Here is a 24,141-nt window from a genome sequence, read left to right on the forward strand (position 1 = left end):
CGATGAAGCTACAATGTAGTAAATTTAAAACGAATCGGAGAAAAGTTTTCTTCACTCAGTGTGCAATTAAACTCTGGAATTCGTTGCCAGAGAATGTGGTAAAGGCGGTTAGCTTAGCGGAGTTTAAAAAAGGTTTGGACAGCTTCCTAAAGGAAAAGTCCATAGACCATTATTAAATGGACTTGGGGAAAATCCACTATTTCTGGGATAAGCAGTATAAAATGTTTTGTACATTTTTGGGATCTTGCCGGGTATTTGTGACATGAATTGGCCACTGTTGGAAACAGGATGCTGGGCTTCATGGACCTTTGGTCTTTCCCAGTATGGCAATACTTATGTACTTATGTAATAAATAGAAATAAATCAAAATATAAAAAAGAAAATAAGATGATACTTTTTTTCTCCGAGGACAAGCAGGCTGCTTGTTCTCACATGTGGGTCGGCGCCCACGGCGGCCCCAGGAACGGAGATTTTTTCTAGTAAAGTCTGAAGAGCTTTGTGACAGCCAGCAAAGTGCGAGACGAACGCACTGTGCATGCGCAGCCATCTTCCCGCCTCAGTTTTTTCTTTTCTGCGGTGGAGAGTGGCTGCTTGTCGGTCTCTCTCCCTTAGGTCCCAGGAAAAACTTAGGCGCCTTTTCGTGTGCTGTTCTCCGCTTTTTTCTTGTTTCCCGTCGCCTTTTTCTTGTTTTTTTCTTTTATAGTAAAAAAAAAATCCCTCTTTTTTCCTTAGTTTTTGTCCTTCTTAAGTTTCCTTTCGGTTCCGTCACAGCCATTTTGGGCCACCTGTCTGCAGTTTCCTTTTTTGTGCCCTCAGTTGGCACAATCGAGCCGTTTGACTTCGCCGCCGTGATTTTTATGCTGATGTCATCGAAGCCTTCCAGCGGCTTCAAGAAGTGTGCTCGGTGCCAGCGGTCGATCTCAGGCACTGACCCGCACTCCTGGGTACATTCAGTTCCTTGGGCCCGACCACCTCCCAGACGCTTGCAAGTTATGTCTTAGCTTGAAAAAGCGGACACAGGCGTCAAGAAGAGCTCTTCGGGACTGTCTTTTCGGAGCTCCGACTAATTCCTCGGCGTCGACAGGGGCACCAGGGATGGCATCGACATCAGGAGCGCAGGTAATGGCTGTCCGAACTTCCCCTGTAGCTGGAAGTAGTGAGCCATTGAGTGGGTCTCCACCTGTCTCGAAGGCTCCTGCTGTGCAGGCCCACTGTGACAGACTGATGTTGGACCCAACCCCGAGGAGGCGTGTGGATTCCACGTCCTCCTCATCGGTACTGAGGAGTACCAGTGATGTGCTTCGAGCGAAGGCGAAGAAGCATCGGTACCAGTCTCCGTCGAGGCACGTTACCGGGATCTCTGGGGCGTTGAGGGATTCGGCACCCGGAAAGCGCCGACGCCGGGAGGAGCGCTCACCCTCCATACAAGAGGTGTTGGTGCGTCGATCTTCGGAGAGCCCGGTACTGCCTCTCAGGCCTTCGCAGATTCTGACTTCGACTCCGTTACCAGTCCCACAGCCTTCCTCGACAGCGACTCTGGAGGAGAGCATTTGAGCCATTCTTCCGGGTCTCCTGGAAGGGCTGCTGCATCAGTCTGTTCCGGTACAGGGGGTGCTTGCACCCTCGGTACCGTCGATGGAAGCAGCGGCTGGCTCCATGCCTGAGGTGAGGTCCCCGACGCCAGTACCGCTTGCGGCATCGGCCGCCACCCAGGTTGACTCCCCGTCGACGTCGATGGAGGGAGCTTCATCACCGCCGGCATGGGAGTCGACCTTTCGACATCGCCATCGAGGACATGGTTCCTCGGCGGTGAGACAGGCCCAGTTTCGGAGTGTAGTTCGTGAACTCTTGTCCGATACCGAGGAGGATGCCTCCTGGGATGAAGGGGAAGACCCCAGATATTTCTCTTCCGAGGAGTCTTGTGGTCTTCCTTCTGATCCCACTCCTTCCCCTGAGAGGAAGCTTTCTCCGCCGGAGAGTCTGTCCTTCTCCTTCTTTGTCCGGGAAATGTCTGTGGGCATTCCCTTCCCTGTGATAAATGAGGATGAGCCCAGGACTGAGATGCTCGAGGTTCTGGACTATCCTTCGCCACCTAAGGAGTCATCCACTGCCCCTCTTCATAATGTCCTTAAAGAGACATTGCTGAGGAATTGGATGAAACCATTATCTAATCCCACCATCCCTAAGAAAGTGGAGTCCTAATATCGGATCCATGGAGAACCTGAGTTGATGAGGTCACAGTTACCTCACGACTCTGCGGTTGTGAGAGCCAGAAGTACTAGAGATTTTGCCTCGGCGCCCCAGGGGCGAGAGGCTAGGACTTTAGACTCTTTGGGAGGAAGGCCTACCAGTCCTCTATGCTCATGTCCAAAATTCAGTCCTACCAGCTCTACACGAGCATTCACATGTGGAACAATGTTAAGAACTGTCAGACTTGGTGGATAAGCTCCCTCTGGAGCACGCCAGACCTTTTCAGGAGGTGGTCAGGCAGTTGAAGGCGTGTCGTAAATTCCTGTCCAGGGGTGCTTATGACACTTTTGATGTTGCATCCAGATCTGCTGCTCAAGGTATAGTGATGCGCAGACTCTCATGGCTGCGTGCCTCTGACCTGGACAATCGGACCCAGCAGCAGCTTGCGGATGTCCCTTGCCGGGGGGATAATATTTTTGGTGAGAAGGTCGAGCAGGTGGTAGAGCAGCTCCACCAGCGGGAAACCGCCCTCGACAAACTCTCCCACCAGGCGCCTTCAGCATCTACCTCAACAGGCAGACGATTTTTCAGGGGAAGGAGGAATGCTCCCTATGCTTACAATAAGCGTAGGTACAATCCACCTTCCCGACAGCCTTCTCAGGCTCAGCCGCAGTGCGCTCATTTGCTTCAACAGCTTGCGCCCAGACAGGCCCCTGCAGCTCCCCATCAAAAGCAAGGGACAGGCTTTTGACTGGCGCCAGTTGAATATAGCTGCCATAAACGTACCTGTGCCAGACGATCTAGCGGTCGGAGGGAAGTTAAAATTTTTTCACCAAAGGTGACCTCTCATAACCTCCGACCGGTGGGTTCTTCAAATAGTCCGGTTAGGGTACTCCCTCAATTTGATCTCCAGACCTCCAAATTGTCCACCGGGAGCTCAGTCTTTCAGCTTCCAGCACAGGCAGGTACTTGCAGAGGAACTCTCCGCCCTTCTCAGCGCCAATGCGGTTGAGCCCGTTCCACCAGGGCAAGAAGGGTTGGGATTCTATTCCAGGTACTTCCTTGTGCAAAAGAAAACAGGGGGATGCGTCCCATCCTAGACCTAAGGGCCCTGAACAAATATCTGGCCAGAGAAAAGTTCAAGATGGTTTCTCTGGGCACCCTTCTTCCCACGATTCAGAAAAATGATTGGGTATGCTCTCTGGACTTAAAGGATGCTTACACTCACATTCCGATACTTCCAGCTCACAGGAAGTATCTGCGATTCCGTCTGGGAACACAGCACTTTCAGTATTGTGTGCTACCCTTTGGGCTTGCCTCCGCGCCCAGGGTGTTTACAAAATGTCTAGTGGTGGTTGCAGCGTCGCTACGCAGACTGGGAGTACATGTGTTCCCTTATCTCGATGATTGGCTGGTGAAGAACACCTCAGAGGCAGGAGCTCTACAGTCCATGCAAATGACTATTCGACTCTTGGAGCTACTAGGGTTTGTCATCAATTACCCAAAGTCCCACCTTCTTCCAGTTCAACAACTAGAATTCATAGGAGCTCTGCTGGACTCTCAGACAGCTCGGGCCTATCTTCCCGAGTGAGAGCAGACAACCTTCTGTCTCTCATTTCCATGGCCAGGGCATCTCAGTAGATCACGGCTCGGCACATGTTGAGACTTCTAGGCCACATGGCCTCCACAGTTCATGTGATGCCCATGGCATGCCTGCACATGAGATCTACTCAATGGACCCTAGCTTCCCAGTGGTATCAAGCTGCGGAGAATCTAGAGGATGTGATCCAGCTGTCCACTGATTTTCACAATTCCCTTCAGTGGTGGACAATTTGATCCAATTTGACCCTGGGATGTCCTTTCCAAATTCTTCAGCCTCAAAAGTGCTGACCATGGATGCATCTCTCCTGCGGTGGGGAGCTCATGTAGATGGGTTTCACACTCAGGGAGCTTGGTCCCTCTAAGAGTCAGGTCTTCAGATCAATCTCCTGGAGTTGTGAGCGATCTGGAATGCTCTAAAGGCTTTCAGAGATCGGCTGTCCAATCAAATTATTCAAATTCAGACAGACAACCAGGTTGCCATGTACTATGTCAACAAGCCAGGGGGCACCGGATCTCACCCCCTGTGTCGGGAAGCCGTCCAGATGTGGCTTTGGGCTTGCCGTCACGGCATGTTTCTCCAAGCCACGTATCTGGCAGGCGTAAACAACAGTCTGGCCAACAGGTTGAGCAGGATAATGCAACCTCACGAGTGGTCGCTCAACTCGGGTGTGGTACGCAAGATCTTCCGGGAGTGGGGCACCCCCTCGGTGGATCTTTTTGCCACTCAGATCAATCACAAGGTTCCTCAGTTCTGTTCCAGGCTTCAGGCCCATGACAGACTAGCATCCTGTTCCGGGGCAGAGAAGAAGCATGGACCAACGGAGGGCAGGCAGGCGCGCGCGGCAACCCCCCCCCCCCCCCCCCCCCAGCGGTGTGCACCCGGCGGGGGGGGGGGTTCCTTTGCGGGGGTATCCTTGCGCTGGGGGGGTATGCACTGCATCGGGGGGGCGCTGCACCCATCGGCGATCCGCCCCGGGTGCCAGCCCCCCACCCAGGAACGCCACTGGTTAGGAACCTTGGTTGAAATAATATACCTAGGTATCAGCACAACAGAGGCAGGTATAATCTATAGCCAGTAGTAGCAAAAGAAGAGATGAAGTAGAGCACTTAATCTTCAGAGATTCATTTTTTTCTTTTACTACTTTTGGGTATACCTAACCATTTTATATCATATGGTAGTAAGCTGTATCACTTCTACTAAAACTGTTATGCAATATAGATAACAGATTTGAAAGTATTCTCTTTTTCACTAAACCTTATAGAAAGTTGTTTCCACAGATGGTTAATGTTGTTTTCTTTTGCTTTTTTACATTTAACTGCAGGTCTAGAGCTATGAGTTTTGATTTTCCCTTGAAGAAAGGAACAGGACTATCTCTTCATGTACCAGGTATCTCCCCTGAAAGCCTCGCTCTGATGTATGCAATGATAGAATATGACCCTGATGAGAGGATCAGTGCCAAACAAGCACTCCAGCATGCATACTTCAGAGATATCAGGTAAAGTCACAGGTCAGTTCTATCACTATGAAAATAATTCTCAAAGAATCCACTATTTGGTATTGTGCAGCATGGCACTTCTTATATTCTTCAGACCAGTGGTCCATTAAACCCAATATCCTGTCCCTGATAATGGCCAGTCTGGGTCACTTGGAAGTACCTGTCAGATCCCAAATATGAGAGCCCTATTCAAGTTGCTGACTTCCAGGAACAGGAGGTGGAGATTGCTAGGGCTTTTCAGCTAAACAGTGATTAATGGACCTCCCCTCTAGAAATTTATCCAAACTTTTGATTAAACTTGGCTATATTATTAGCCTTGACCACATTGTCTGGCAGCTGATCCCATAATTTAATTATGCAGTGACTGAAACGAAATGTGTTTAAAATCTGCAGTCGAAAACAGAAGATAAAATTTCCTATCAACTTGTTCCACACCACCAGTGGCATACCTACCATAGTTGCTTCCCGGGGTGGAGCAGCCCCCCTCCTCGGAGCAAAGGGGGGTGCACCGAGCACTCGTGCAGCTGTCAGCTCTGCCGGTTCCTTGTCCCGCCCCGGTTAGCTGGGCTCATAAAAATCACTGTTTTAGAACACCTTCCAGTGATAGATACAGTGCCTGCAATGTTCAGTAACCCACCCCATGATGTGTTGATGAGAATTGCACACTGCATTCACATGTATACCCTGGAGGAAAGGAGAAACAGGGGTGATATAATACAGACGTTCAAATATTTGAAAAATATTAATCCGCAAACGAACCTTTTCCGTAGATGGGAAGGCAGTAGAACTAGAGGACATGATATGAGATTGAAGGGCGGCAGACTCAAGAAAAATGTCAGGAAGTAATTTTTCACGGAGAGAGTGGTAGATACTTGGAATGCCCTCCCGCGGGAGGTGGTGAAGATGAAAACAGTAGCGGAATTCAAGCATGCATGGGATAAACATAAAGGAATCCTGTTAGAAGGAATGGATCCTCAGAAGCTTAGCAGAGATTGGGAGGCGGGGCTAGTGCTGGGCAGACTTCTACGGTCTGTGCCCTGAAAATGGCAGATACAAATCAAGGTAAGGTATACACAAGAAGTAGCACATATGAATTAATCTTGTTGGGCAGACTAGATGGACCGTGCAGGTCTTTTTCTGCCGTCATCTACTATGTTACTATGTATATATATAGTCACACTATGAATCAGTTCAGAGGCATCATATTTCCAGTTTTATTCTTATTTATTTTCTGAATAATGCTTAGCATTCTGTTTGCTTTTATAGTCATTGCCACTCACTCAGCTGAGGATTTCCAAGTGTTCAGTGACTCCAAGATCCATTATGGTAATTCCTATTATGGAAACCATGAGTGTGTAGTTTGACATTTTTCTCCATGTGTATCACTTTATATCTGTGTACATTACATTTAGAGCCAGATGCATCAACCAAACGTTAAAAAATCTAAATCGTTAAAGTCCCTAACAATTTTTTAAAAACGAAGAATGCACCAAAAAAACAAGTTGCACATGCTCGGTGTGGTATTGAAAAGTACAATGTATCAAAGAATCGTAATCCCCGTCCGTAATCGGCCCCTAAAGCATGCGCAGAGCAGCCAAGCGTTTTGCTGGCTGCTCTGCGCATGCCACAAACGTCAAAACACCAACAACAAAAAAAACAGAAACACATGGCTCCCTGCTTCCCCCTGCATATAGAAAACAAAAATCAAAAAAAGGATCGGGAGGGGGCAAAGGTGTCAGGAGCGCCCTGTATGGACGGCCTTGCACCCCCCTTGCCCCCCCCCCCAAGGTCACCGCTGCTCCCCGCTTCTGCTCGTATAAAATAAAAAATTAAAACAAAACTAAAAGTTTAGCAGCCCCGGCCTCTCTCTGTCTCCTTTTAGCCATAGCTCCACCTCCTGCCATCCTCCGCCCCCATGCCCCGCCCCCTGAGGTCGTCGCTGCCGCTCCCCCCCGCTCCACCGGACCCCCCCCTCCGCATTACCGGGCCCGTGCAGCGCCTCTCACCTCTGTATGAAGGTGCTGCACGGGCAAGAAGACCGTCTGATCAGTGTGAATCTTCAGGACGTCTCTCTCCTTCGTCTTCCCTGAGCTGGGCCCGCCCCCATCTGATGTAAGTTACTTACATCAGATGGGGGCGGGCCCAGCTCAGGGAAGACGAAGGAGAGAGACGTCCTGAAGAATCATCAGACGGTCTTCTTGCCCGTGCAGCACCTTCATACAGAGGTGAGAGGTGCTGCACGGGCCCGGTAATGCGGAGGGGGGGTCCGGTGGAGCGGGGGGGAGCGGCAGCGACGACCTCAGGGGGCGGGGCATGGGGGCGGAGGATGGCAGGAGGCGGAGCTATGGCAAAAAGGAGACAGAGAGAGACACAGGAAGGGAGGGGGACCGGGGCTGCAAAACTCTTCATCTTTGTTTTTATTTTTTATGTAATACAGGGGGAAGCGGGGAGCAGCGGTGAGCTCGGGGGGGGGGGGCACGGGGCGGAGGATGGCGGGAGGCAGAGCTATTGGCAAAAGAAGCAAGAGAGAGACACAGGAAGGGAGGGGGGCCAGGGCTGCTAAACTTTTCATTTTTGTTTTATTTTATACAGGGGGAAGCATGGAGCAGCGGCGACCTCGGGCGGGGGGGGGGGGGGGGGCAAGGCCATCCATACAGGACGCTCCTGACAAGCGCCTTTGCCCCCTCCCGATCCTTTTTTTGATTTTTGTTTTCTATATGCAGGGGGAAGCGGGGAGCCACGTGTTTCTGTTTTTTTTTGCTGGGTAAGGCTCAAACATGCTCTGGATTGGCTAGGTTTTTTTTTTTTTTTTTACATGACAGTCTTTGCGAGTCCACACAGCCACAACGAGAGGTACAGACCTCTCATAGATTTTCCGGCGTTTTTCCTGCGTTAAGTCAATCGGAAAAGGTTAGTGCATCTCGTTACAATACAATTTCTACAGGAATCCCTCATCTGCATTCCGTTTTCGTTAGCTGCTATCCTCATGGGAAAATGTCCTTTAATGCATGCCACGGTTCAAAAATTGGTTGTTAAAGGGTCGTTTAAGAGTCATTAAAGTTTAGTGCATCTGCCTCTTAATCTGCATTTTAAAGATACAGTTCACATGGTCCTCCTCTAATTTCTTAGTCAGCTTGCATTTTGACTAATTCAATAATGTGTCATTGGCACATTTTCAGAGCTTCTCTCCTTGCTCTTTTTTCCAAGTCATTAATGAATATGTTGAATAGCAAAGTGCCTCAGGGATCTATATTTATCAGTGGTATTTTCTTTAAAAAAATTGTTCCAAGCCATTGTTGCTGTTTGCTTTTTCCTTTTGGAAATGTGATTGTTTAGTCTGACTCATTGTTCCCTATTCTTTCATTGGTTAACAATCTGCAATAAGACATTACCAGCTGTCCTGTGCTTTTTAATTTCCTCAGGAATCTCTCGTGAATGGCTTTGTCAAATGCCTTTATAAAGCCCAGATATACTCTGACCACCTATCCTCTATCTATGTTGATATATTCTAATAGCTTGGTAAGGCATGACTTCCTTCTGATGAATTCCTGTTGGCTCTGAGCAGGGAGTCATTAAGCCCTGACAGCCTCTGAACTAGCAAAGTTGTTAATACCCTCACTATGCAGTGTAACAAAACCCTTGTCTTTGTGGCTCACATTTCATTGTAACTGAAACAGATCACCACAACTGCATCAGAGAAGCATCAGTTAAGAACATAAGAGTGCCCTTCTGGGTCAGACCAAGAGTCTTTTGAGCCCAGTATCCTGTTTCCAACAGTGATCAGTCAAGGTTACAAGTACCTGGCAGAATCCCTAAAGTGTCGAGATTCCACTGTTTATCCCAGGACAAGTGGTGATTTTCTTCAGGTCTACCTTAATAACAGTTTATGGACTTTTCCTCCAGGAATTTATCCAAACCTTTCTTTAAACCCAGCTACATTAACTGCTTTTTCTACTTGTGCCAGCAAAGAATTCCAGAGCTTAATTATATGCTGAGTGAAAAAATATTCCTCCGAGGACAAGCAGATCTATTTGTTCTCATGTGTAGGTAATGTGATCCCGCATTGCCTGGTCCAGAGCTTGTAACAAGATTTTTAAGAGGTTCTCAGGTTCGAACCTCTCAGCAGGTCACAGCTTGGCAGATGTTGAGGTTACTGGGTGGACCCTGGCTTCTCAGTGGTGTCAAGCCACGGGAAGTCTGGAAGATATCATCCGAGTGTGCTCGGAACTTACTTGCTCCCTGTCGTGGTGGTCCATTTGATCCAGTTTGACTCTGGCACTTCCATTCCAAATTCCTCAGCCATAAAAGTGCTGATGACGGATGCATCTCCCTTTTGGGTTGGGTACCTCATGTAGATAGACTTTACACTCAAGCTGCTTGGTCTGCCCAGGAAACAGATCTCCAGATCAATCTCTTGGAACTTCGGGCAGTTGGAACACTCCTAAAGGCTTTCAGAGATTGACTGTCTCGCCAAATTGTGCACATTCAAACAGACAATCAATTTGCCAAGTATTACATCAACAAGCAGGGGGGCACCGGATCATGCCCTCTGTATCAGAACGCCGTTCGGATGTGGCGTTGGGCTCTCCAGCAGGGTTTGCTCCTCCGCACCACTTATCTGGTGGGCAAAAACAACAGCCTGACCAACAGACTGAGCAGGATTATGCAGCCACACGAGTGGTCTCTCAACATGGGCGTTGCCAGAGAGATTTTCCGAGCATGGGACACCCCCTCGGTGCCACTCACATCAATCACAAAGTCCCTCAGTTCTGTTCCAGGCTTCAAGCCCACAACAGACTGGCATCTGATGCCTTCCTGCTTCATTTGGTGGACAGGTCTTCTGTATGTGTATCCTCACATACCTCTTGTGGGGAAGACTGCTGAAACTCAAGCAAGAATGTGGGACCATGTTTCTGATCGCACCTTACTAGCCTCAGCAGATCCGGTTCCCTCTTCTTCTGTCCTCCAAAGAACCATGGAGATTGGAGTGTTTTCCGATCCTCATCACGCAGAACAAGGGATCTCATCTGCATCCCAACCTTCAGTCTCTGGCCCTCACGGCCTGGATGTTGAGAGCCTAGAATTTGCTTCCTTGGGTCTTCTAAGGGTGTCTCCTGGGTCTTGCTGTGTTCCAGGAAAGATTCCACTGTTACTCTTTTAAATAGAGGAGGTAGATGCAATATCGTTTTGCCCTCAGATTGCATGTTCCCCCACGGCGAGCGTTTCATATGGGAGCTTCCCCAGATGGAGCATGCCCCAAATGTGGGAGGGAGGGAGCGACTTTGGGACATATGTTCTGGCGATGTGCACAGGTGGAGGAATTCTGGAAGAGCATTTTGGAACAGGTCTCTAAACTGTGGGCCATAGATTGGCGTTATTCTCCATTGCTGTTATTTGGTGAACCTGAACTGAGACCCCCGGTCCCAGGGGGATGCATTGCCTTTATAAAACGAACTACAATCATAGATATAGTAGAATTGGAAAAGGTACAGCGAAGGGCGACGAAAATGATAGTGGGGATGGGACGACTTTCCTATGAAGAGAGGCTGAGAAGACTAGGGCTTTTCAGCTTGGAGAAGAGACGGCTGAGGGGAGATATGATAGAAGTGTATAAATAATGAGTGGAATGGATCGGATGGATGTGAAGCGACTGTTCACGCTATCCAAAAATACTAGGACTAGAGGGCATGAGTTGAAGCTACAGTGTGGTAAATTTAAAACGAATCGGAGAAAATTTTTCTTCACCCAACGTGTAATTAGACTCTGGAATTCGTTGCCGGAGAACGTGGTACGGGCGGTTAGCTTGACGGAGTTTAAAAAGGGGTTAGATAGATTCCTAAAGGACAAGTCCATAGACTGCTATTAAATGGACTTGGAAAAATTCCGCATTTTTAGGTATAACTTGTCTGGAATGTTTTTACGTTTGGGGAGCGTGCCAGGTGCCCTTGACCTGGATTGGCCAATGTCGGTGACAGGATGCTGGGCTAGATGGACCTTTGGTCTTTCCCAGTATGGCACTACTTATGTACTTATAGCAAAGGCAACTATTCTTATAGATTGGCTTTCTCCTGATGGCCCTTCAGTGCAGAAGTGGAGAATGCAAATGGTGGCTTTGATGCGCTTGGAAAGACAGATGTGTCAGGGCAAGTCTGAACTGGTCTTTCAGCAATTTTTAAAGAAATTGAATCCATTTATACAGACATTACCCCATGCTTCTAGGAGTCATCTGTTGAACTTCTAATGCAAGTAACTTTCAGGCCGACTGTCTGAGTGTGTCCTAGAACTTGAAGGAAAGGGGAGGGTAGGGAGGGATGGGTGGGTAATTAGGGCGAGTAGGGGAAATTGGTTAGTCAGGGGTTAAAAGGTTATAAAATGGTCCTAAGTGGAATGTATAATGAAAATATGTAAACCCAGTGGTATATGACTGTTTATTATTGTACGTTCTGAAAGAACATATGCTGTTTCTGTTAATGTCATTAAAAAAACGATTTAAATATTAAATAGAGGAGGTTTGCCATGTGGTGTGTGGGCAAGTCCATAGATCCTATTTCCTGCCCTACACAAATTCTGTTTGAATAACTTCTGCACCTTCCTGAGTCTGGTCTTAAGACCAACTCCGTAAGGGTTCACCTCAGTGCAATTAGTGCTTATTACCGTGTAGAGGGTAAGCCTCTAGTTATTCGCTTCATGTGAGGTTTGCTTTTGTAAAAGCCCCCTGTCAAACCTCCACTTGTGTCATGGGACCTCAACATTATTCTCACCCAGCTGATGAAAGCTCCTTTTGAGCCTCTGACTTCCTGCCATCTGAAGTACTTGACCTGGTAGGTCATTTTCTTGGTGGCTGTTACTTCAGCTCGTAGAGTCAGTGAGCTTCAGGCCTTAGTGGTGGATGCACTTTATACTAAGTTTTATCACAACAGAATAGTCCTCTGCACGCATCCTAAGTCCCTACCAAAGTTTGTGTCTGAGTTCCCTCTGATCCAGTCGATTGTCTAGCCAACATTCTATCCCTGACCTCATGCCCATCCTGGCGAGAACGCCTTGCAGACCTTGGACTGCAAGTGAGCATTGGCCTATTACATAGAGTGGACTAAGCCCCACAGTTCGCCCAACTTTTTGCTTCTTTTGATCCCAACAGGATGGGGTTCGCCATTGGGAAACGCACAATGTCTAATTGGCTGACAGATTGCATTTCTTTCACATGCCCAGGCTGGGCTGACCCTGGAGGGTCATGTCATGGCTGCATTGGTAGCCCACTTGCAGTCAACCTCCATTTGAAGAAATGTGGTCTTTAATCCACACATTCACATTTCACTACCGCCTTGAGCAGGATACCTGACATGACAGTTGGTTTGAGCAGACAGTTTTGCAGAATCTGTTTGGGGTCTAGGATTCAACTCCACCCCCGTAGGCCCATTTTATTCTGTTCCAGGTTGCACTCACACTCAGTTTGTATATAATTTCAGACTTATCTGTGTTATGTCCTCACTGTTGCGAGGACCAATTGACTGTTGTTTTTGGTGAGCCTGGTTGCTAGGGATTTCTCATATGTGAGAATAAATAGGCCTGCTTTTTCTGCAGGCCTTATATTCTCACAACTCTTCCACCTCCCCTTGGAGTTTTCTCCTATTTTCTTTTTATGCTGTAGTATTGCACTGCGGTAACCGTGCTCTCATGGTGGGCGGGAAGGCACTTGAGCATGTGCGGTAGAGCATGTCTCACATGCCACAAAGCTCTTAAGATTGTTACAAGCTTCGAAACAGTCAACACGGGATCGTGTTACTCTCTCGTGGGAATATAAGGCCTGCTGTCCTTGGAGAGTTCCTGCTACAGGTAAATATCTTCACTTTTCTCCTATTTGTTTTAAATGTGCCACTGTGTTTACCCATTCCACTCCAGTTAGGATTTTATAGACCTGAATCATATCTCCCCTCGGCCATCTCTTCTCCAAGCTGAAGAACCTTAACCTCTTTAGCCTTTCCTCAGATGAGAGTTTTAATTTAGATTCATTGTACCTGTGTGTGATACAATTTTGTTATATATATTTAGTCATGCCAACTAAGAGGGGGCTTTGGGAAAGAACAGTGGATGACTTTTGAATATTCCACTAGAAGATACTGGAGTCAGCAATTTATTGTGTAAAAAAAATAAAACATGAATCAACTTTTGACTGAATAAGAATTTGCAGTTCTGTACTTCACTCAATATTTGGTTGTGTAAATGGCTTGTAGAGTATTCTCTGACTGTTCCTCTTTCAGGGTACAAGAGAAGAGAACAATTGTTCATCGAAAAACAGGAGGAGCAGAATCTTCAGGGACAGCTGGATCAAACTATTTATGGCATGTTGCACGGCAGACCCGAAAGCAGGTAACTGTCAGAGTGAAATAGTTACATGAAAAGAAAACTATATTCTCTATGCAATGTTGCTAATATATATGGCAGGTACTAATACATATTAAAATATTTAACCAATGTAAAATATTACCAATAGCAGACCTAAAAGTGTGTAGACTTGAGTGGAGGAAGTGACGTCACTGACCGGGATGGCAGCTTAATAGCATGGCTCCGCTGGGGCTTATAGAAAATAAAGCAATTCCTGAGATTTTGCTAAGCTCGCCGAGGTCAGAGTGGTGGGAGAGAGGTCCCAGAGTCTTGCCGCCAAAGAAGAGCTTGGAAAGATTCCAATACACGGCGGAACAGAGTGAGAAATCGGAGTTAGATCCTGCGGGGCCAGGGTTGAAGGGAAAAAAGATGGCGTCGATCCCCTCTGACTCCGAAGAAGAGCATGGTAATGAAGGGACAGAAAGAACTGACGAGATAACTAAGTCAAATGTGGTGGGATGGTTCCAGGACTTGAAAGCTGATCTGGCTGGAGTACGTAAGGATGTGCAAGATACACTGAAAGATATTAAAGCTGAAATTGGAGAATTGGGGACCCGTATCAGTGAGGTGGAAGACTGAGTTGGAACCCTTAGAGCTGATGTTGGAAAGCTTCACAAAACTGTGACCACGTACACTGCAGAAATACAGCAGCTTAAAGAGCAGGTGGAAGACCTGGAAAAAGAGGTCTCTGTGATGCAACCTGAGATTTAAGGGGATGGGATTCCAGAATTGGACATCTTTAGCAATTGTGAGGCAGTAATACATGAGTTGTGCTTGTATATATTGAACCCGGATGGTGAGATCCAACATCTGGAAATTCGCATTCAAAGAGCGCATTGAACTGCAGGCCCCCAGTGGGATACTGGTTCGAGAGACATTGTGGTGTGTTTTGCAGATTACCCCACCAAGGAGCGGATCCTAACTAAAGCAAGGCAGCAGAAGGAGATCATATGGAAAAATGATAAAATTGGAGTGTGCCAGAACTTGGCAGGGATTACATTACAAAAACGAAGATCTTTTCGAGAAGTCACGGAGTTTATGAGATCAAAGGGGATCCATTACAGGTGGCTCTTCCCATTTGCGGTGTGGTTAACTGTGGAAGGGAAATCGCGCAAAGTGAAGACCCCAGATGAAGCATGGTTGGCATTGAGCTCATTGGGATGTATTGGGATTCCTGAACAGATAAAGCAACTGGTGGCGTCTATGGTGCCTAGAGCGGATTCTGCGTGGCAACGAGTGGTGGATTGAGGGAAGAAGGCATATAAACATGCATCCTGAGGAGGTCCAATTATTGAGGACTAGCAGTTTATCTTCAAGTTCATTGAGGACATTGTACAGATAAGAAGCTCCTTGAGAGCAGTTTTCTAATGTGGACTAGCAGTGGATGGGGGAGGGGGGGCGAGACTTTGGGGGGAGCATTGAGGTGGGGGAAGGTTGGGAGGGGGGAGTAGTGGAGTTGGCGGGACTGGAATGAAATGGGGGACTATGGGTAACGTATGTACAAGTTCGGGAGTGGGGTTGAGAGGATTTATATGGAGAGAATGGGGGAGACTGGTGTGGGGGGTGACAGTAGGGGAGGGTGTTATGGAAGGAGGATTTTGGGAATTGGTTTGAGAGTGTTTATGCCTCCGGTAGAGTGAGTTGGTTCCTCTGGGATGGCTGATCTGATAGGAGAGGGATCAGCACAAGGGAGGGGAAGGGAAGGGGTGTGTAGGGGTGGGGTTTGGGGGGAAGAAGCAGAGGGGGGGACAGGATAACAAAAAAGGGGGTAGTCAGGGGGGTATTAATGGGAGTAACACAGGGCAAGGGTTAGGGGGACAAGGGGGACGGATGGGAGAATCGCTTGTGGTGGGAACTCGGAATGTTAACGGGCTCAATAATCAGGGGAAGCTTAGTAGGGTATTCAAAGAGTTGATTAGACTGAAGTGGGATGTGATATTTTTGCAAGAAACGCACTTAAGACTGCGAGATGTCCATTTGCTAAGACGTAGGCCTTTTCGGGAAGTGGTGGTTCATCAGGGAGGGGGAGCTAAGTGGATGGGGGAGTGGCTATTTTATTAAGGAAGAGCTGTGCGTTTGTAGTTCCAACAGGAGTTTCGGGACTCAAGTGGACGATGTGTGGCTCTAAGAGGAGTACTACAGGGCAAGGAACCCATATTGATTAATTTATATGCTCCGAATATGGGGCAGAGGGAATTTTTTCAAAATTTGTTAGGGGAACTTCAGGGATTTATTGGAAGACAAGTGGTAGTGGGTGGCGACTTTAATGTTGCCCCCGATACACACCTGGACCATTCCATTGGGGGAAGGGCATTATAGCGGCCCTGGTTGGAAAGCATTGCTGCAATTTTTGCGGGCGGTGGAGGTGGTAGATTGTTGGAGGCTGTTACATGGAGTGCAGCAGAACTATACTTTTTACTCCCATGCGGCACAGTCGTACACTCATATAGATGGTTTATGGGTCCATCGCAATAGCTGGCATATGGTGGAGGAGGCTGAGATAGGGACTATTCAACTTTCAGATCATGCACCAATGTGGATTAAACTTATTGGGTTTGGCCATTGCAAGCGGCAGGGATTTTGGAGACTTATTCATTACTAGGGGATGAGAAAGTGCGGGAAGATATTAAGCTCCATATTCAGGAACTTTGTCGCTTTAATTACAATGGGGAGGTAACAGATGGGGTATTATGGGATGCGTTGAAGGCAGTGGTGAGGGGTGCCTTTGTCAAGTGGGGGGCTCGCAAGAAAAGGGAAAAAGGGCAGCAGTCACTAGTTTTACACACACGCTTATTGCGTTTAGAAAAGCTGCATAAACGAAACCCTTCGCCACAGTTATGGGAGGATCTTAAAAAAGTGAGAGGAGAAATAGCACAATTACAGATAGCAGAAGTTGATTTTATGAGAACCAAGCTTAAGCAACAATATTTTGAGTTTGCTAATAAATCAAGCGCAGTGCTGGCCCGCTATCTACGGGTGAAGAGAGTGCGATCTCTTATTCAAAAGATGAAGGACGGTAGGGGAGGATGGCATTATGCTGATTCAGACCTTGCAAAATGCTTTTTGCAATACTACCAAGATTTATACAGGGCTCCTGAGGGCGAATCAGCTGAAGATATAGCCCGTTATTTTGAGCATGTCCCATTAAAACGACTGAATGAATCCGAAAGAGCACAGTTCGGGGAACCGATTAGATTAGGGGAGGTGCAAGGGGTGATAAAAAGGCTTTCAAATGGTAAGGCACCAGGGTTAGATGGGTACTCAGCAAGGTTCTACAGAAGCTTTGTGGAGGAGCTTGGGGACCTGTTGGTGCGGGTGGGTAATGGGGCTTTGGAGGGTAATGGGCTTCCGGCATCAATGTCTGAGGCTGGGGTGACGGTCCTGCCGAAACCCTGGAAAGACCCCACTGTCTGTGGCTCATATAGACCTATTTCACTCTTGAATGTGGATGCAAAGATAGTGGCTAAGATCTTGGCTAATAGATTGGCAAGGGTACTGCTGAAGTTGATTCATATAGACCAATCTGGGTTTATCCCAAGGAGGCAAGTAGGGGATAACATAAGGCGTACTCTCCATTTGATATGGGAGGCACAGAGGTCCCAGTCTAGTATAGCTATGCTGGCCATAGACGCGGAAAAGGCTTTTGATCGGGTCAGTTGGGGGTTTGAGGGAGGTAATGAACTGCATGGGCCTTGGGGATGGCTTTAGCACTTGGTTAGCGGCCCTATATGCAGCTCCGAAAGCATGCCTTAATATTAATGGGCGATATACATCTTTCTTCCCAACTGGTAGAGGGACTAGGCAGGGATGTCCTTTCTCACCCTTACTATTTGCACTGTACATAGAGCCCTTAGCAGAATTGATACGTCAACATCCAGATATTTGGGATATTAGGGTTGGGGGGATGGCGCACCGCATTTCACTGTTTGCGGATGATGTGTTGCTATATGTTGAAGAGCCTGAGCAGACATTGCCTCCAGTGATGCGGGTCCTTCGGGAGTTTGAAAGATATGCTGGTTTAAGGGTTAATATGGATAAAAGTGAGTTGTTGGGGATTTCTTTGACACATTTGGAGGAAAGCAGATTGAGAGCAATGTTTGCTTTTAAATGGGCTAAGAGCAGCATTCGGTACTTGGGAATCCAGATCCCCAGGGATCCGGGAAGAGTGTATAGTTTAAACTATGGGAAGATCGTAGATCAAATTCGAGTGGAGTTATCCCGATGGAGGGGACTGTGGCTTTCCTGGTGGGGGTGCATGGCAGTAGTGAAGATGAATGTTTTGCCTAGATTGTTGTTTTTATTTCAATCACTGCCGGTGGCGGTTCCAAGACGATCACTCAAACAATTGCAGGGCTTTCTATCGCAGTTTATTTGGGAAGGTAGACATCCCCACTTGGCAGGACGGGTACTATGGGGGGATGTTGAGCATGGAGGTGGGGCTGTGCCTAATATTGAATGGTACTATTTTGCAGCTCAACTTCGGATGATTATGGATTGGGAGAGGGGGAAAGCAAAGCCAGCTAGTCGGGTGGAGCAATCGTATTGCCCTCACCGACCAATGAGTTCTTACTTGTGGACTACTGAAGGAGTGGGAGGGGTATTGGCCGGGATACAAAACCCATTTGTGAGGTATTTGATGGGGTTGTGGGGTGAAGTGTGGAGGAGATGGGGACAGACTGATAGGGTGTCCACACTTGCGCCTTTGAGATGGGAGCCAAGATTTGGGGCTGGGAGAGAAAATGCTATATTTGTGCGGTGGAAACAAGTAGGTATATTGAGTTATTGAGATGTTTTGTAGGGAGGGAAGATGAAGAGCTTTGATGTGCTGTGCTCCATGTATGACCTCCATGGGGAGGGACGTTTTTTCTTATTTACAAGTCCAACATTTTGTAGGAGCCTCAGGTTGGAGGGGGGAGAACCCTCAAGAGATGGAAAGTCTGGAAAACCTGTGACTTTTGTTGAGGAGGGTGCCCAGACTCATATCAGTGATATACAATTTTTTTCGGGGCTGGGATTTCAGGCCATTTAGTTTTCAGAGGGCATGGGAAGCTGATCTAAATTGTCAATTTTCCGATCAAGAGTGGGAAGTACTTTGTGGGGAGGTTCAAAAAGCCTCAGTATGTGTATTGGTGCAAGAAAATGCATATAAGGTCCTTACCAGATGGTATTACACACCTGAGAAACTAAAGCGGATGTACCCTGGCACATGAGACTTATGCTGGAGGTGTGAATCACAATTGGGCTCATTTCTACATATATGGTGGACCTGCCCCAGAGTGATTCCCTTTTGGCAGACTATTATGAAAGCATTGGTAACTTTGATGGAAACATCTTTAGTGTGCAGTCCCTTGGTGTGCCTCTTGGGCTTACATAATGAGAGAGATTCTTGGGTGGAGAGTAAACTGATGCGGTGGGGACTGGCAGCAGCTAAATGCCTTATTGCACAACATTGGAAGAAAACAGACCCCCTCCCCCCGACATTGGGTGACTGAAAATGTAAACTAGGTCAGTTAATACAAATGGAGCGTCTTACGGCTTACCACAGGGATGGGCAGTTGCAACATAAAGGGGGGTGGGCTTGATTCCAAAGTGGTTAACACGCATTTAGGATGGGGGGGATTTTGAGGAGAAAAGTGAGGATGGAGGGGGTGGGAGGGGGAGGGGGTTTGTCTCAAAGAACCATGGGGCAATCCCAAGTCATGCAAGAGTTTGATGTGGATGGGGGGTTGAGGGAGGGGGTAATGTAATGATAACGCAAAGCTCATTTGGGAAACTGATAACGCTATCAGGCCCAGTGTAAATAGATTTGAAGCAGATGAGTTTGTATTGCTGTTCAGGATGTTCATGATGTGTTTTTTTCAGTATCTGTTTGCCCCTGCTTGGGCTTGAAGGGGATGGTTGTGTTCTTTGTGTAAATTGGCTGTTATAAAATTGTGCTAATAAAAAAATTTAAAGAGGAAAAAAAAGTGTGTAGACTTGAGCTGTACAGTGCACAATAATTGTGTTACAAGTGCATGATTTTGGATGGTCTTTGATTATTAAGTAGTTAATGTTGAGGTGGGCTATTTAGGTACAATTATTATAGTTATGTGAGTTGTATGAGCAGCTAGATTGGTTATTCAGGTACATAAGTATTGCCATACTGGAACAGACCAAAGGTCCATCAAGCCCAGCATCTGTTTCCAACAGTGGCCAATCCAGATCACAAATACCTGGCAAGATCCCAAAAAAGTAAAATACATTTTATGCTGCTTATCCCAGAAATAAGCAGTGGATTTTCCCCAAGTCTATTTTAATAATGGTCTATGGACTTTTTCTTTAGGAAGCTGACCAACCCTTTTTTAAACCCCGTTAAGCTAACTGCCACCACATTCTCTGGCAACGAATTCCAGAGTTTAATTACATGTTGAGTGAAGAAAAATTTTCTCCAGTTCATTTTTAAATGTACTACTTTGTAGTTTCATCGCATGCTCCCTAGTCCTAGTATTTTTGGAAAGAGTAAACAGACGATTCACGTCTACCCGTTCCACTCCACTCATTTATTTATTTGAACATTTGTTATTCCATCATTCAAAAAAAATATCATGGTGGTTTACAGAGTATCCGAGTTCAGAGCAGGGTCTAAAACATTTACAACTGTGAGGAAGGTGATGGCTGGCACTAGGGAAAAACAAAAACGCACATCCTTCCCTGACCTGGGTCCAGACACATTCTTCCAAAGGTATACATACATAGATCTAAGTTTAGTCAAATATCCTTTATGATGAACGCTGAGCACTTCAGTAGTCTCCCTCTGGTGATCTATATTGGCCACTACTGGAAACAGGGTACAGAGCTTGATGAACCTATAGTTTGACCTAGTATGGCAGGTCTTATGTTCTTATGAAAGGCACCAAGTGGTTACAAATGAAGGACAATGGGACCTCAGCCCCATTCTGCTCAGTGAGAAGGGGTAGTGATCAAATACAAAGAAAGTGTCCTTGCTTTTTGGGGAAAGATGACAGAGGGCCAGATACACTAAACTTAACGAGCTAATAATGTGGGTTTTAAACTGGTTCTAGCCAGTTTAACGTGCAAGTAGTAAACCAGGACATGCATAAAAGGGCATTGTCCGATCACGGTAGCAGCTAACGAAAACGGAATGCAGATGAGCAAATTAGTATTATAATGTGTAGAAATCATATTGTAATGAGATGCACTACCGTTTTCCGATTGCCTAACTGTGGAAAATCTAACGGGAGGTCTGTACCTCTTGTTGGGGCTGTGCAGCCTCTAAAAACTTCTATAAATGTAACCAAAAAAGAAATCGGGGAAAAAAACGTCCAAGTGCTCGTCAGGGACGTACTTTATGGATGTCCTTCACTGCCTAGCCACGTCCAATTGCTCGTCAGGGCCGTCCTTCACTGAAACATTAAAAAAAAAAAAAGATGGCCCTGACGAGCAATTGGATGTTTTTCCCCAGATTTTTTTGTGATGGGTGTTCTTCTGTGAGGATGTTCGAATAAAAAAACTATTTGGACGTCCCTTTCGATTATACCCCCTCCAGGTCTCTCTCAGCCAATCACAGCACGTTTAGCTGTCACCGGTGTCAGCTAAACGCGCTGTGATTTGCGGAGAGAGACCTGGAGGGGGGCATAATCGAAAGGGACATCCAAATAGTTTTTTTGGATGTCCTCACACGTCCCGATGCTGGCGGTGGTAATTTGGAGCAACTCTCACCCCCCATTGCCCCCAGAGCCACGCGTTCCCGGGGAGGAGGGTCTGCACGGTCAGCCGCAATCCACCCCCTTCTTCCGAGAGTGGGGCGGCAGGGATCACCGGCTGTACCAGCGGCTGCAGGTTGTGCTCCGGCCCACGGCTCTGACAAGTGCTCGTCAGGGATGTCCTTTTTGGATGTCTTTGGCATGCGCAGAGCAGCCAGCATAACGCTTGGCTGCTCTGTGCATGCTCGACCAGCCAACTGGTTTCCGAGGGAATAGAGAATGCAAGTGAGCTACAATGAGCAGCTCATTTGCATTCCATTTCCTTGATGCATGGCCGTTCCCTACCAATTTGCTATGGAATCGGTAAGGGAACGGCTCTTCCGAGGACTTTAGTGCATCTAGCCCAGAGTAAGAAAAGGATATTATCGTAATTCATAGCAGCATGTTCAGCAGTGAAGTCAATGGGTCTGTTTTAAAATATACAAAGTTGTTTTAGTAAAAAAAAATACACAGTCTTTAGTCAAGGAAAATTAAATCTATAGTTAGTAAGTTTGTTAAATTATCTGAAAATTTCCAACTACTGGAACAAAAAAGAACAATTGGGATTTAATATTTGCTGGTAAGAAGCAGGGGCATAGTCACGGGGGACCTCGGGGGGCCTAGGCCCCCTTCAAAGTTGCGGCACTGGATGCCTGGCTGGTGGGGATGCTCAAGCGCTGCCAGCTAAAGTGATTTGCTGCCCAAGGTCCTACCTGTGCCACCTGAGCAGCAAGGAAGCCAATGAGTTGCTCCAGACACTGATGCCGGCACATCCATGCAGCGAACAGGTGACTAGATTCTATTTAGCTGTATGATGGCACTTTTCAAAGCTTTTTGGACAAATGACTTAACAGTTTATCTACATAAATAGGCCTTTTGAAAAGTTTCTTCCCTCCGTTTACCTCAAAGGACATGCAGTGTTCTACAATGCATGCACTTTTAACTGCATTTGGGGTAAATGTTCCTGTTTTGGGTAAGTTTAGAAAATAATGTGCAGAGACAGAATTTTCGAACCTACCCATATTATTTTCCATGAAAATCTACTTATAAACATCTATGAATACTTTTGAAATTTATGACAGAGTCCTTGAGTAAAAAGCAGCTGTGAACTCTGGGCAAGTCACTTAACCCTCCATTGCCCCAGGTACAAATAAGTACCTGTATACAATATGTAAGCCGCATTGAGCCTGCCATGAGTGGGAAAGCGCGGGGTGCAAATGTAACCAAAATAAAAAAATAAATAAATACTAAAATGAACAGTTATATTTATGGACTTTCACAAATAAGAACAGAATTCTAATTGAAATAAGAATGGAAAGGATGGCCTAGTGACTCAGTGGCACTACCTTGCAGATTGACATGTGGTAGGTTTCCAGTTCGATCCCTGAGCTGGCTGTTTTTGGGTCAGCTGTAGATGCTACAGAGGTAGCATTCACAGCCCCCCCCCCCCAGGAAGGGGGGGGGGGGGTACTTCCTAAGGGTGGCCAGATTCAGGGCCCATGATTGCAGGGTTACAATAGGAGCTTTGGAGTTTAGCCCTGGGCCTGGGACCATTGCTTCAATAGTATATCAGAGAAAGAATATAAAATCTGATTGGGTATGAATGAAGGCTCATGGTGTCAATCCCAGTCCTGGTTCTGATTTTGCTCAAACTGTAATGGAGGTGGAAGAAACTGTCAGATTTTAAAAAATAATAAAGGCAATTAGGAGTTGCAAGCCACTTTTTATATCCTGTTTTTTTTTTTTATTTTAGAGAAAAAACTTTTTGACTGAAATTTAGGTATGCAAACCCTAATCTGTTTCTTTTTCATTCTCTGTGAAGAAAAATCCTCCAGCAAGAAATCGAGGTCCCATCTTCCCAGTGGAGTTGCCAAAGCTTACTCTACCTGTGGCTGCAAAGTTGGCATCCTATCCGAATACTAAATTTCAATCATATTTTCCTCCACAAGATGAAAGACTTCCTTTGCTGAAGACCATGAAGTACATTGAGACAAGTACCAAGGTATAAGTAAGTCACTTGTTTCAGTTCAGTATTACTCTCACTGTACTCTCAGAAATGCTCAGTCACTTAATATGATTTCTTCAGCAGCCTGAAGACAAGCAGGATCTGAAGGCCCCTCTGAAAAAATGTCAGTTACCAAAAATAGAAAGAAAAGGAGGCTAGACTGTAACTTCTGTACCTTGTTGAAGGAGCTCAGTCTCAAGTACTTGGACACTGAAAAAAAAATGATTCTAAGTAGTGAAAAAGAAACCAGCCACCACTCAGGGTATAACAGATGCAGAGAGACCAAAACGGCTTGATTTGTGGATTCCTGAATTGCTGCAAATTATCAACAAAAGAATAATGAGCTTCAAACACAAACCTTCATTCAAAAGATATTAAATGCTAAAATATATTTATTTTACAGCAAGTCAAAATGCACTTTATACCAAACTGTATGAATGGTTTGGGTTTTTTTTTTAACCCAATTACATATTTTTCAACTGTATGAATGTTTCTTATGAAGATTGTTCAAAACACTTTTGTAATTTATGTTTTGTATTAATTACAAAAATAGATGTTTATTTTTGCTGAACTTGAATTTTGTACATTTTATATTGCTGAGGCATGTATAATGTTAGCTTCGGAGCCAATTTTAGAATCAAATTTCTGTCTGAATCAGTTATAGAAGTTGAATTCTGATGCTTCTTAAGATATGCTTTCATCTAATGATGGCAAAATTTTAAAC

At 46.3% G+C, this 24,141-nt stretch overlaps 1 protein-coding gene across 2 annotated transcripts in view; it reads left to right on the forward strand.

Moving 5' to 3' along the window:
* Positions 1-23,864, forward strand: part of MOK (MOK protein kinase) — a 119,710-nt gene extending 95,846 nt beyond the window's left edge. Inside the window, exons 9-12 of one of the 2 annotated variants that reach the window (XM_030214570.1) lie at positions 5,115-5,288; positions 13,547-13,655; positions 23,235-23,414; positions 23,499-23,864. In XM_030214570.1, the coding sequence (XP_030070430.1) occupies positions 5,115-5,288; positions 13,547-13,655; positions 23,235-23,414; positions 23,499-23,576 (541 nt within the window). In that variant the 3' untranslated portion in view covers positions 23,577-23,864. The remainder of the gene's footprint in view (positions 1-5,114; positions 5,289-13,546; positions 13,656-23,234; positions 23,415-23,498) is intronic. The other variant, XM_030214571.1, reaches the window with a different exon arrangement.
* The last annotated feature ends 277 nt before the right edge of the window (positions 23,865-24,141 follow it).

Source organism: Microcaecilia unicolor, chromosome 9 (assembly GCF_901765095.1).
Source record: "Microcaecilia unicolor chromosome 9, aMicUni1.1, whole genome shotgun sequence".
NCBI lineage: Eukaryota > Metazoa > Chordata > Amphibia > Gymnophiona > Siphonopidae > Microcaecilia > Microcaecilia unicolor.